The 15544-nt window shown below is 38.3% G+C and overlaps 1 protein-coding gene across 1 annotated transcript in view; it reads right to left on the bottom strand.

The window, feature by feature from the left end:
* Positions 1-15544, bottom strand: part of KCNH5 (potassium voltage-gated channel subfamily H member 5) — a 358894-nt gene that overhangs the window by 258840 nt on the left and 84510 nt on the right. Inside the window, exon 7 of the mRNA XM_040226310.1 lies at positions 6303-6729. Coding sequence (XP_040082244.1) covers positions 6303-6729 — 427 coding nt within the window. The remainder of the gene's footprint in view (positions 1-6302; positions 6730-15544) is intronic.

The following is a 15544-nucleotide window of genomic DNA, read 5'->3' as shown; positions in this document are numbered from 1 at the left end:
TTATAGACTCCATGAGTCAGGCTGCTTCAGTTGGCAACTAAGCGGGCAACAATGGAAAAAGTGAAAACTTTTTAAATAAAATAAATACCCAAGTATTTATAGACCTTTGAAATAGGCTGTTAACATGTTTACTAACATGTATAATATTTTATAATATATTAAAACAAAACAAAGCAAATGAAAAGAAAATTTTGGTTGAACATAATTTATGGCAAAAGTTATATAAAACATTCTTATTTTATGTTTCTTTTTTTATAAAGTTGTAATGAAAAACATAAGTGTATAGTTTTTTACAATGGTTAGGATAAGCTAAAATGCAATTTATGTGATTATTTAGTAATGAAGCAAGAGCTAAGCAATTGTTTTCTTGATACTTCTGTCAGGGGGAGTGTGTAATTTCCTTGGTTCTGTCTCGCCACAGCAAAAATTTGAAGCGACAGACAAACCAGTGTTACAGCTCCATGTTACAGCTCAGTTTTATTTGGCAAGCAAACGAAAACACATCCTTGAGGCTTGTGGGCGGGCTGACCCAAAAGACGCAAAGAGAAGAGAAGTCCCGGCTCAATTTTGGCTCCTCTTTTTATGTTTTTCTCCTTCCGCTGAGCCTGCCCTATGTAAACTGGGTTGCCAGGAGGGCTGTTGGTTTTACCTGAGGTCCTCACTCTGGTCCTCGGACCTTCCTTTGTTCTATTTTCACGGACTTTTCCCTTCTTTCTTTTAGCCACCACCATTTTGGACTCCTTTTTTCTATTCTAACTACCTAACACATCTTTAAAAGAGGATTCATAAAAATATTAAGGCAAAAAGGATAATTATATCAGAAAATTTTATAACTCATATTCCTTTGTTTTATAGCAATCAAAACAAGTCATCAGCATATGAAGGTGTTTTCTGAATAGAAAAGCTAAATTAATCTGCTAATCTTCAGAAAAAAGAAAGTTATTAGGGGCTCAATAATAAGATTATATGAATGAAATGGAATAGAAAGCATTTTAGGAAGGCATCATTAAGTATTTACTGAGCAAACTGGCAGAGATTACCCACATCTTGATCTAAAAAAGAAAAGGTATGCTATTCTTCACAACTACTGCAGAACTAAACTTTGAAAATGCTCTTTTTCACAAAAGCCCTTTAGTGGTGATTAGTGAATGTTAGCAGAGTAGTTAAGTTCATTCATGATTAGACAGACGAATGAGGAGGGGCTGACTGTCCTGGGGTAGTAATGGCTGCTTCCAGAACCAAGGGAGTGCACTCAAGGCATAGAGAATAGAAGAAAAGATAAATCTGAGAAAAAGAACACATGGTAATAGACCTATGTAAGAAACAACCCTTCCAGATCTGGAATCTGAGCAGGAGCAAATGTAAGAACACTAAATTTAAGCCTAAGAAATCCCTAGGTAGCAGAAAAGAGAAATACCCTGGGACACTGCTGACACAGAAGGTATCAAGAGGAAACAGAAGGTGCCTGGGGTTGAAGGGAGGCCATGGTCATAAACTATGATATTAACAAGGAGAATCTTGAGACTGTGGTCCAGGACAGAGTTCACACAATTCAGCATCAGGGAGAAAGAACTGAGGAGTCTGAGAAGACAGGCCATTAAAGAAGGAAGAAGGTTCAGACAGGCTCTAGGAACTGGAATTGCTGCCATTTAAATTTTTAAACTTTGCTGGAAGGCACAAAAGTTTCAGGTGGCTTTCTCCAGAAAAAAAGAATCTATCATTTACAAGCAGTGACTACTTTCTCAACAGAAAATAGGCAGTTGGTATCTCCATCAACCTTCTGAAAAACGTCTTTCTCAGTTATTGAGTTATAAGGTTACAGGTGGTGCTTCTCAAGCAGCCAGCACAGAGTGACTGGAATCCTAGCACAACTGAAAGCAGAAACCTGTTTTTTATCTCCTTCCTCCCCTTGTCCATCACACACACACACACACACACACACACACACACGCACGCACTATCTCTGGATAAGTCTGAGGCTGATAACACTTCTTAGGTTCTAAGAACACTTACTAGGTTTGTTTTCCTCTGTCTTCCTTGGTCCTGTCACAGGAAAATAATTATATTGGAAAAAAATTATATTAAGAACACAAACAGCTGCAACAGCCACATTTGGCTGATATTTTGTACACATGTGTCTAATAAGATTTGGAATTGTGGGAAGTTACTGTAACACTTCATGGCACTTAACAGTTTTCAATCATCTTCTTGGGTTGTTTCAAAGGAAGCATTCCATGAAATTACCAAGGACCCAAGGACTAAGAAGGAAATTAAAAGGCATCTCCTTGGAACACTCTGGCTACAGAAGATGGATTTTTTCAGATGCATAAAAAGAAAACCAAACTCAAAAGATATCAAAAATTGGTTTGTTCAGGTTTGAAAGGAGATATAGCAGAAACTCAAGAAGGGAAAGGATCCACTTTTTGCCTAGATCGTCTTAAAATCAAGACAGGAACTGAAGGGGAGACAGAAGAAAGTAATGTTGATATAGCAATATAATTGGCTATACATGAATTAGGGAAGAAGGAGGCCAACAGCGAACTAAATGACGTTTTGAAAACTCAACTGAATCTATGTGAAAATTTCTAGAGGTTGTAGTTTCAGAAGGTAGTTGGTAAAAAACAAAAACTACAGTGGGAGAAACGGTTGTTGGTGATTCTACTGCCTCGCCTCTCAGAACTTATCAGGCCACATGAGAAACTTCAGGCTGGGACACCCCATGGACAGAAGAGTCTGGCAGAGTCCACGAGGTCGCAAAAGAGTCGGACAGGACTTAACAACTAAACGACAACAGCAACAATCCGCTGAAGTAGCTGCTGCACTACCACGGGCAGACAATGCAGGCAAGCTCACCAGGCTTTCACAAAGGAATCACAGCTGCAATTCAACGTGTGCTTTCTTCTGGCATGTGTGTTCATCAGAGATCCAAATGGGGTGGAATCAAGGACTGGAGATTTTCATTATGATCATCAGGGACATCTTCAACTTCATTCACCATACAACACATTTTGATTGGGCACAGCATTAAGAACTGTTTAGAAGTTGAGTATATAGAGACCAGAAAAAAAAAAAAAAAAACAAAAAAACAGCAGACAAAGGCCATATTGTCATGGAGCTTACATTCTGAAGAAAAGGAAAAGAGAGTAAACATGGTTTCAGGCCTTGTAGGTACAATAAAGAAAAGATTAAAGGGAAGAGAACAAGAGTGATTGGCATTGCAGTGGGTAGCATTGAGATGAATTTCTGGAGAGGTGGTTTGATTGGAGACCTGCCCGAATTGCGGCATAAATCAGGGGAGGGGTTTATAAGCAGTGGGAGAAGCAGTACAAGGAGTCTGAGACGGTACTATTTTCTGATGTGTACAGCAATATGGTTGGCATGGATTGAGTAGGATAAGCAAGAGTGGGAATGGTAAAAAGTGAGGTGAGTGAGGCAGGTGAGGGCCAGACCATTAAAGCTTTGATTGAAGGGGTGGGAGATCAGGATTTTATTTCACATGCAATGAAAAACACTGGAAGACTCTGAACACAGGAACAATATGTTCTTACTTTCTGAGCAGAGATTATGAGTCAAGGGTAAAAATAGAAGCAACATATAGGAGATTATTAGCTTATCTTGGATGGTAAGCTACAGAAGTGGGGAGAAATAATCAAACATACTTTAATGGTAAAGTCAACAAGACTTGTTATGAATAGATGTAATACATAAGAAAAAACATGAATCTAAGATAATTCCCAGGTTTGGAGTCTGAGAAACAAAGTGAATAATGGTGTCCTTCAGCTCTATATAGATTTTATTTTTCTGTTATTGTCTTGTTGAAAAATTAAACTACACTAATATGCCCACTCTGAAAAATAGTTTGACAATTTTTTTTTATAAAAATAGAACACTATTTGTCCAAGAAATTTCTTTTCTGGATATTTATCCCAGAGAACTGAAAAGTTATGTCCAAACAAAAAACTATACACAAACAAGGTATGCTATTCTCCACAACTGCTTCAGAACTAAACTTTGAAAATGTTCTTTTTCAAAAAAGCCCTTTAGCAATGAATTTAGTGAATTTATTATTATAGTAATCAAAAACTGGAAATTATCAAAAGTCCTTCAATGGATGAATGATTAAGCAACAATATATCCAAACCATGAAATACTATTCAGGAATAAGAAGGAACAAATTATTAATACACTCAACCACTTAGATAGATTTCAAGAGACTTATGCTGAGTGGAAAAGACCAATTTCAGAAAACCACATTTTGCATGATTCCACTTAGGTAACATTTTCAAAATCACAAAATTATATAGATAAAAAACAGTTCAGTAGTGGCCAGGGTTAGGGAGGCTTGGGGGAAGGGGTGGGTATGACGTGAAGGAGATCTTTGAGGTAACAGAACAATTCTGTGTTTTGATTTCAGCAGTGGTTACAGGAATCCACAAATGTGATAATACAACACAAAGCTATCCACACACTGTATCACAGCCAATGTTGATGTTGTACTAGAGCCCTATAAGATATAACTATTGTAGGAAACTAAGGGAAGAGCACAAAGTCCTCACTATTTTATTTTATTTTTTTTTTTTTGGAGTTAAAATGCTTTACAATGTCGTGCTGTTCCTGTTATACAACCAGGACCAGCTATAGGTATACACACATCCCTCCCTCTTGAGCCTCCTTCCCACCTCCCTACCCCTACATCCCATTCCTCTAGGTTATCACAGAGCACCAAACTGAGCTCCCTGGTCTATACAGCAGGTTCCCACTACCTACCTTTTTAACACACAATAATGTATAAATGTCATTCCTACTCTCCCAATTTGTCTTATCCTCCCCTTCCACTAGACTATCTTTGCAAATTTCAGTGAGTCTATAATTACTTCAACATGAATTTTTTTTTTTTACTTAACCATGCTCAAGTATAAGGAAAAATGCATTATATAAATATTAAAAAGTAGCATAATAATAAATACTATATCTGACCAAATGTTGTCTTCTGAATTTATAAAGCACCTCTTCTGCCAATACATCTTATCACTTTCAGTATGTAGGCAGCAGTTTAATTAAGAGATCATCAAGAGCTCGTTTTGAGAACATTCTCCTCCTAAATGTGGAGCAAACATCACTCGGAATTGACACCCTACCTCTCGCACTTTTAAGCAGCAAAGAGAACCTGTGTGTTCTTGTTTCTGTACCCAGTTAAGAGTATGGAAAACGAAACACTGTTAACATCAGTGTCCAGTAACTTGCAGACATTCTGAACTCTGCAAATTACCTTGTTTAGACCCAATATACTGACCTTCCACAAGTCAACTGACATTCCTAGACTCTAACATTTTTCCCATTAATGTCAAAATATAAAATTGCATAACATGGAATCTCAAAAAGGATGGCTTAGACCAAAAACAATTAACATGACCCAGAGGCTACATAGTAACACTAATCATAACTTCAGTCCTAAGGTTACTCCAGGTCTCAGAACTAGGCTTGGATAAATCATCCAAGTCAATGTGACACACGGTGTATATGGTGGTGAAGTCTCCCTAAAAATCTCCTTTTTCAACAGCTTCTTTTGTATACATTTCCTTAATGTTCTGATCTCCTGTATTGTCCAATCTCAGTCTGATGGTAGTGATAGAATACCTGGTCCTTCACTCCTGTAGAGAAGCATCCTACTCCCAAGAACATCAGCAAGTCATTTGGTACTCAGGTCTGCATGCCTCATCCTAGACACGTTCATCATTGCTGAATGCTCTGACAATTACTAATCCCTTCATTCTCTCAACCTGGCATATATTCCACCTAGAATTCTGTAATGGAGACTAGATTTATAAACACTTTTACTAGTCTAAATTGTAAAAGCCTACATAAGACTATTAACTAAAACATTTTATAAATAGGCTATCTCACATCACATCCTGTCTACTTTTCATAATTTAGTACATTGCCAACAAAACCTGTGGAATATGCCAGACACTGTCTTTCTTGATGTTGCTCTTTCTTTGGAAATAGCTCTGCTGGGAACAATACTATAAACAGAATTAAATCAAAGAAATACCATTCTGATTTTTTTATCACTCCATGCATACTGTTTTTCATGTGCTAATACATTCTAAAGAGTAAAATATATCAGTTTGAATTTCTATTTTCTAAGGCTGAATAAAAATTAAAGCAAGGTAAATGAAATGGTTTGAACATCCTTCTGAAGACAAAGTAGTTTCATTTTACTCCTATCCAAGATTGGAGCTGAAGAGCTGCCAACAATAATACTTAAAAAAAAAAAAACAAAAAACAGAAAAGATACTTACAGCCAACCATCATCATGGCCACTGAAAACATCTTCTCCACGTCTGTGGTAGGAGCTATGTTTCCAAATCCTATGGTTGTAAGGCTTGTCATGGTAAAGTAGAGAGAGGACACATACAGGGAATCCTTGCTGGGGCCTCCTTCCCATATCCCTGCACTGGTATTGTATCGATACGGAGTCCCAATGCTCAAGGCCAGCTGGTAGAGCCAACTGTCTATCTGGATGGTGTTTGTGACTTCATCGATGACCTCGTAGTCCCCAATGCTGTACCATATGCAGGCCAGCCAGTGAGCAACTAGCCCGAACACACAAACCAGGAGCACAAGGACAGCTGCTCCATACTCCAGGTAATGGTCCAATTTCCTGGCAACACGGCCCAGTCTCAAGAGACGTACCACTTTTAAAGAACTGAAGAGACTGCTGATTCCCTGAATAAAAGAAAAGAAATGATACACTTTCAGAAAAGCAAAGGCTGGTGAAAACAAACAATGGCTCACCTTAATGAACTCAAGCACAATTTATATACTAAGAACATACACATACATAATACAGCTCTGACTTTAAGCCAACGAAAAAGTTTAAATGATAAAGTTTTTATACTCAGATTCCTTCCCATAAGGAAATAAGATATTTGTGAATTATTAGATTTACAAAAAAGTTTCATTAGGTAAGACCCAGTTTATTTTCATAAGGGGAGTATAAATAGCACAGAGAAAAACCAAAGAAGAAAATAGCTCAGATGCAATACACAGAGTATATAAATAGGGTGATAAATTCAGACCTTTCATTTCTTCTCCTTATAAAATATTTCCTCTACTTTAAAAGATTTTATTTCTTACTTTATAAACACTATGAACAGCAAAACTTCTGAAAAAAGGAATCCTAGTTTTACTGTCAAGCAAACAGGAAATATTTCTGCATATATTATATTAGGAGAATGAGCAAACGTCACTGCTGCTTCTACCACCTCCTGCCAGTTATGAAAATCACTAAATTTGTTAAACTGTGAAAAAGTGAAGAGTTGAACCTAGAATGGGATACCTATGAAATCTTACATCCTCTAGCAATAGTCATAGAAAAGAATACTATAAGCGAATAGCAGCAAGAAGATTCATATTTTGTTGAGAAGCTCAAAATACCAAATAGAGCATTATCCAAATGGAAACACAGCATAGACTTTATTCAACACACCATAGACTTTATTCAGTCCATGAAGTTCCCAAAGTGACTTTTTTTGCAAAGCATGCAATAAGCCACTCAGAAAGGTTAATGTCATTCCTGGTGCAGAAGAGGAAGACAAAGCAGTGACCCAGGACTCTCTCATCTGATCATCATCTCAAGTCTCACAGAGTCCATGACTTCCTTACTACTAATTCTGTCTCCCAGAGGGGAGACAAGGAATCTAACATAATCTGAAAGTGAAGTGAAAGTGTCAGCTGCTCAGTTATGTCCAACTCTTTGTGACTTCATGGACTGTAACCCACCAGGCTCCTCTGTCCATGGAATTCTCCAGGTAAGAACACTGGAATGGATAGCCATTCCCTTTTCCAGAGGATCTTCCCAACCCAGGGATCAAACCTAGGTCTCCTGAATTGGGTAGATTCTTTACCTAATCTGAGCTTAATTCTGACCAACATAGAAGAACTATTTGGTAAAGTAGAACAGATACAATATTAATGAGACTCTAACTATAGCGTTGTATGCTAAGTCGCTTCAGTCGTGTCCGACTCTGTGCGATCCCATAGACAGCAGCCTACCAGGCTCCCCCATTCCTGGGATTCTCCAGGCAAGAACACTGGAGTGGGTTGCCATTTCCTTCTCCAATGCATGAAAGTGAAAAGTGAAAGTGAAGTCGCTCAGTCGTGTCCGACTCTTAGCAACCCCATGGACTGCAGCCCACCAGGCCCCTCCGTCCATGGGATTTTCCAGGCAAGAGTACTGGAGTGGGGTGCCATTGCCTTCTCCGATAGTGTTGTATAGTTACAGTGAAAAAGGTTAAGAATGCATTTTATCATACTCTATATGATGGCATATGTTTGAAATTTTAAAAAAGAAAAATGTGAAATAGAGAGAGTGAAAACAAAGAGAAGTAGAAACAGGAGACCTAGAGGAAGCAAAAGAGGAACAGGAGCATCCTGTCTCAGTTTTCTATCTCAAGCTCGATATCCTCAGGCCTGGCTCTATTTAGATTCCTACTCTCAAAGGCCTTGGCATATACACGGCCTTAAACCAATTCTTATTTCACTTGAACACTTGGGGGAGGGGAGATACTGAACTTCGAACAGTTCAAAAGGGCAGCATTAATAAAATTCAGATGAAAACAAAAAAAAAAGAAAAAAATAATAATAAAATAAAATTCAGACGATGAGTGGCATCAGTCAGTGACATGAGATGTTGAGGGGTAAGAAGATTCAAGAGAGTCTGGAAGCTCTCAAATCAAAGGAACTATGTAATTATGAACAAGAAGACCAAAATAAGTCTTTATCAAGCATTTCTATATGTCAGGCTCTGAGTTGGGCCCTGGGGACATTAAGATAAATATGCCTTGCTTCTGCTCTAAAGAAACCTGTAGTCAAAATGCATGAACTCAAACAGGGTTAATTTTAAAAATAAATACAGTGCTGCAGATGTTTTCTTCCACTTGGCTCCAATTTTTTAAAGAACCGTGGTACTTCTATTTAAATACTACAGAGAAATTTATTTCTACTATAAATTTTTTTCTAAAAACAAAGGAAAAAGACACAGAGTCTTTATCCCCAAACCAAACTATAAAATAGCCATAACCTTCAGCTAGACTGTAAAGAATCAGGACCTACTAGAATTAAGGCCAAATGATGGAAGAACATACTCTCTTGACCTCTGATGTGGGCAGATCTCTACAAGAGAAGGTGATCCACCCTGAGGACCACCTGCTCTAGACTCCAAACAATCAAAAAGCACCATTTTCTGTAGCCATGTTCAATATCATTTCAATATTACAAAATATTTGGTAAGAATTGTAAAGGGTTCTATGATACCACTTCCTCCTAGATCTTAGTCAGCTCCCCGGCTGACATCTCTTGCAAAATCATTTTCTGGGGCTAGCCTTATCCCTGCTTCTATTATATATTAGGCTTCTCAATACAATTACCCTCAACCTCTCCTGGCTGATTTACTGCCTGTCCATGTTTCAACTGACTTCAATACATGAAGGATTCTCAGGTTTACTTCTTAGCACAAAACTCTTTCCCTAAATTCCTGATACAGAAGCCAAATGCCTGCTGCATATTTCCATGTAGGTATTCCATAGGTGTTCAACAGGTAAACTTCCCAAAGGGAATCTCATTTCTCCTGAATCAATTCTTCATCTGCTTCTCTTGTGACCATCACTATGAAGCCCACCCCCTTTCCTGCCACACCCAGACAGTTATCAAGTTTTGAGGATTTCAGCATTCAAACTGCTCAAAATAAATCTCAATAAATCTCTCAAAAAATGTCCCTTCTTTCCTATTCCCGAGGTCATGTCTTGGTCATGGATTCATAGATTCCTCCCTGTGTGACAGAAATAGGCTCTCCATCGGCCACCCCACCTCCATTCTCACCCCCTTTACTTATCTGATCACCCTGGATAGGCTAGCCTGGTATCGTTTTATATGACATATATATATGTATATAAAATCATGTCGCTCTCTCACCTAAAATCTTTGGTGGCTCATTACATAAAGGATTAAGTGTTTACTTACTTCTTACTCTGACATGAAAAGTTCTTCGGGACCTTGCATCTGTCTATCTGGTCAGCCTCTCCCCAGCAATTCCTCCCCATGCTATCTAGGCTCACACCGTGCTCAGCTATGTAAAGCTCCCAGAGTGCCCATGCTGCTTCATGCCACATTATAAGTTGTTCCCTCTGCTAAAAGCACCCTTCCCTCCCACTCTCTTGATAGCCAGGGCCTTACTTAGAGTTTATGACAAAGACTCTCTCCTCCATATGCATTTCTCTGACATCTTCCTCCCCAACCTATCATCTACATGGTCATACTCACTGTAAAAGTTAGCTATTCTTCCTTTGTTTTATTATATACACTTTGCTCATCTATATTACAATAATAATCACAACAGTACTTTATTACAAGTCTCTGTGTGCACAACATGCCAGGAAATGCTAAATCACTTGAAGAACATACCTAGTATCACAAAGCTTGTTGTTGATATTATTCAGCTGCTCAGTCATGTCCAACTATTTGCGACCCCATGGACTGCAGTGTACCAGGCTTTCCTGTCCTTCACCATCTTCCAGAGCTTGCCCAAATTCATGTCCATTGAGTCATTGATGCCATCCAACCATCTCAACCTCTGTTGTCCCCTTTTCTTTCCTGCCCTCAATCTTTCCCAGAATCAGGATCTTTTCCAATGAGTCAGCTCTTCACATCAGGTGACCAAAGTATGGGAACTTCAGCTTCAGCATCAGTCCTTCCAATGAATATTCAGGACTGATTTCCCTTATGATTGACTGGTTTGATCTCCTTGCAGTCCAAGGAATTCTCAAGAGTCTTCTCTAACACCACAGTTCAAAAGCATCAGTTCTTAAGTACTCAGCCTTCATTATGGTCCAACTCTTACATCTGTACAGGACTACAGGAAAATCCATAGCTTTGACTGTATGGACCTTTGTCAGCAAAGTAATGTCTCTGCTTTTTAATACTCTGTCTAGGTTTGTCATAGCTTTTCTTTCAAGGAGCAAGAATCATTTAATTTCATGGCTGCAGTCACCGTCCACAGTGATTTTGGAGCCCAAGAAAACAAAGTCGTTTACTGTTTCCATTGTTTCCCCATCTATATTTCATGAAGTGATGGGACCAGATGCCATGACCTTCTTTTTTTGAATGTTGAGTTTTAAGTCAGCTTTTTCACTCTCCTCTTTCACTTTCATCAAGAGGCTCTTTAGTTTCTCTTCACTTTCTGCCCTAAGAGTGGCATCATCTGCATATCTGAGGTTACTGATATTTTCTCCTGGCAATCTTGATCTCAGCTTATGATTCAGTCAGCCTGGCATTTCACATGATGTACTCTGCATATAAGTAAAATAGGCAGGAAGACAATCTACAGCCTTGAAGCATTCCTTTCCCAATTTTTAACCAGTCTGTTGTTCCATGTCCAGCTGTAAGTTTTGCTTTTTGACCTGCATACAGGTTTCTCAGGAGGCAGGTAAGGTGGTCAGTTTATGCAGTTTATTCCCATCTTTTTAAGAATATTCCACAGTTTTCTGTGACCCACACACATCAAAGCCTTTAGCATAGTCAATGAGGCAGAAGTAGATGTTTTTCTGGAATCTCTTGCTTTTTCTATGATCCAATGGATTTTGGCAATTTGATCTCTGGTTCCTCTGCCTTTTTTCAATTGAACCCAGCTTGCCAGCTTGTACATCTGGAAGTGGTTGGTTCATGTACTGTTGAAACCTAGCTTGGAGGATTTTGAGCATGACCTTGCTAGCATGTGAAATGAGTGCAATTGTGCATTCGTTTCAACACTCTTTTGCATGGCCTTTCTTTGGTTTTGGAATGAAAACACCTTTTCCAGTCCTATGGCCACTGCTGAGTTTTTCAAATTTGTTGGCATATTGTATTCCAAAGCTTGGCATACAGTAATATGTTAAGCAATCAATATATTCAGTAATATATGAAAAACTTTTTACAACACAAGTATTTGTGAGTGTGATGAATTGAATGTGTCATGGGGCAGGGAGGCGGCATAGTTAACAATCCTATATGATAGGTATCACTACTAAAACATAGCCTAGAAAAATTAAGTACAGTAATTTGGCTAAGTTTATGTAACTGGTAAGAGGAGGAGCTGGATTCAATTATAGGTAGTCTCATCCACACTCCTTGTCCCTAACCACTTCACTATCTGACCTCATTCTAAACCTCACTATATCTAGAGCATAATATATTATTTAATCACATTAGTACCCACAGTATTAGCTGAAACACAAGCATTCTCTAGAAGACTGAATCAAGAGATTAAATAGCTTGCTTTCCTCTTATTCCCACCCAGGCACAGCAGTGACCCCCTTAGGAGTCTGTGAAGGCCCTAGAACCCTGGAGAATCTATAGTTCTCTAACATGGACCAATTCATTTCATCCTCACAATACCAGGACTCCTATATCCATTGTTCATAGGAGCACACTGAAGCTCAGATAGGTTAAACAACCTGTCAAAAGTCATACAGCTAGCAAGGAATGGAAGCATCACTCAGACCTAGTCTTCAGATTCTACATGCATTTCCCATGAAGGCCAACGGCAGCACAGTCTTCCTGTCCTCAATCACAATAATCATTGCAGTAATAATCTTCCTAGAAGAATATCAAGTGTATCCTCCAGGAGATCATCATAGACATTAAACACAGTCTCTTCTACTGGCCTTCAAGGTCTACAAGCCCATCTCTAAACAGCTGGGTCATTTCCAACCATGACTTTGCTGAAGAATAATGTTCCAGTCAAACCAAACTTTTTGCTCTCAAAAACAATCCCAAAATTTCACCTTTTAATTTGTCCACAGTATCCCTTTCATCTACTTATGAAACCAGAAACTGTTATTCAAAATAAGTAATACAGAAATAAGGAAGTTTGCTTTATTTAGAAAGGTTTTTTTTCCAACTATATCATTCTCCATTGTTTCGCATCCAAAAAAATTTACTGCAATCACTATAATCAAAATTCAAAGTTAAATGACTTTCTTTTAAAACTTGATAAAATACTTAAAACTTGAAACATTCCAAATGTTCATCTCTGGTAGAAATGATTTTAAAAGTCATTGCATATTCACTCAATGAAATACTATCCAGAAATAAACAAGAACAAACTAGAAGTATATGAAATAACAAGAATAAATCTAAAAAGTGTCATATTGAACAAAAGAGTATATACTGCATGATTCCATTTATAAAAGTTTATAAACAAATGGAACTACTCTTAGGGATTAGAAGTCATTAGAAGTCAAAATGGCTTTCTTTGCTTGGGGAGGGATTGTGACTATGTAAGGCCTGAATAGGCTCTGGCAATATTCTATTTCCTAATATGGCATTACTAGGAATTACTAGGTGTGTTTGCTTTGTGAAAATCCCTTGAACTCTACTTATGACTGTAAGATTGATGGAATTTTTAAAGTATAGTATATTTAAATATCAGGAAAAAAGTGGTCACTGTTGTATCATTAAGGTTAACATTTCACCACAGTACATAATCTGGATTAATGATTTCCTCTGCATCATATGATTTGGAGAGAGAAGAGGAGTCATATTCAACTCAATCCAAAATAAGATTTTACTTATTTTATAACTCACCCTCATAACTTTAGATTGGGTCTCAAATTATACTTAATCTGCTGTTAGGAATTTTAATTTAACCCATGTGGTAATACTGGATACTTTGATTGTCCAAAATAAAATTACTTCCTTCTGTACTACCACCTATTTATAACAAGCTCTTCATTCTGTACTTTCGACCAGTTTTGTCTGCTCATTTGTTTTCTGCTTAATTTCACTGCATGCTTTCCAGTTTTTTCTGTGCCCTCATCTGTACTCCAGTGGCATTCTGCCTCTATCCCAACCTCTGAGCTCTTAGCTCACAAATCCCTGGGGTTCCACTGGTGGAAGAGAATATCAAACACATCAAATGCATAATAGAACACAGCAGGGCTAATGGAGAACTTTCAGTCATCAACCTTCCCTTCTAGCCAATTTCCCTACTTGACAAGCTCCTTAAGCCATGAGAGCACAGAGAACAATATCCTGGAGATATCTCAGTGTTATTTACTCTTCAAGGTATTTTTGTGGATCCCCACATTAAAAGTACATGGGGTGTCATTAGCATAAAAATAATGTCTTGCAATGATAAATCCATTTAAAATATAACTCAATTCTCTCATCCGAGCCAAGGATAACAGATAACTCAGCTAGTATTCTTTCCTACTTTCTTTCCCCATTGCTTCATAAACAGAAAAGGAGTAATCAAAGAACTTATCCAAGGACATACAACAATTAAGTGGGGCTGAGAGAACAGGAATACAGTCTTATAATATTCGGTTGCTTGGTTTTCCACATACATCTAACATTGTCTCATACAGGATGTGTAGTAGATTGTTTGAAAAAAGCAGCTGCAGTCATTTCCTTCCGTGTATCTATACCCTTTAGCCACATGACTTTGCAACTTCTCCCAACAAAAGATAGACTCTATTTCCACATCTTGACTTGAGTCTAGACTGGCTTTATAATCTACTTTGGCCAACAGAATGTAGTGTAAGTGACATTTGTGCCAGTTCCAAGCCTAGACCTCAAGAAGCATAACCTCTAATCATGGTCTTAGAACCTATGGCCATTCTAAGTTGTCATATGAAGAATGGCAACTAGTTTTGAGGAGGATGAGAGCAGTCCTCTGAGTTATCCATATGAGCCATCCCAGATCAGCTAGCCACCAGCCATCTCAGCAATCTACCATGGATGCATGGGTGAACGTAGTTGAAATGAGCCAAATCTAGCCAAAGCCAGCGGAATTACTCAGAACACAGACAAATAAGTTAAATAAATGGTGATAGAATTATCCATAAAGTTTTGGAGTAGTTTGTCATGCAGGGGAAAAAAGCTAACTGACACAAATGTGAGGAAAGCATATGTATTTATGAGCACATTATTTCATACTTGTATGACATAAAATGGGGGCAAAATAAATACATACTTGGCATCTGGTCCCATCACTTCATGGCAAATAGATGGGGAAACAATGGAAACAGAGATAGACTTTATTTGGGGGGGTCTTCAAAATCACTGCAGGTGGTGACTGCAGCCATGAAATCAAAACATGCTTGCTCCTTGGAAGAAAAGTTATGGCTAACCTAGACAGCATATTAAAAAGCAGAGACATTACTTTGCCAACAAAGGTCCATCTAGTCAAAGCTATGGTTTTTCCAGTAGTCATGTAAGGACGTGAGAGTTGGACCATAAAGAAAGTTGAGTGCTGAAGAATTGATGCTTTTGAACTGTGGTGTTGGAGAAGACTCTTGAGAGTCCCTTGGGCTGCAAGGAAATCCAACCAGTCCATCCTAAAGGAAATCAGTCCTGAATATTCTTCGGAAGGACTGATGCTGAAGCCGAAACTCCAGTACTTTGGCCACCTGAAGCGAAGAACTGATTCACTGGGAAAGATCCTGATGCTGGGAAAGATTGAAAGTGTGAGGAGAAGGCGACAACAGAGGTTGAGATGGTTGGA

The sequence above is a fragment of the Oryx dammah genome, unplaced genomic scaffold (assembly GCF_014754425.2).
Source record: "Oryx dammah isolate SB20612 unplaced genomic scaffold, SCBI_Odam_1.1 HiC_scaffold_26, whole genome shotgun sequence".
NCBI lineage: Eukaryota > Metazoa > Chordata > Mammalia > Artiodactyla > Bovidae > Oryx > Oryx dammah.
Note: the sequence above shows the minus strand (reverse complement) of the source record. Positions and strands in the feature narration are given on the sequence as shown.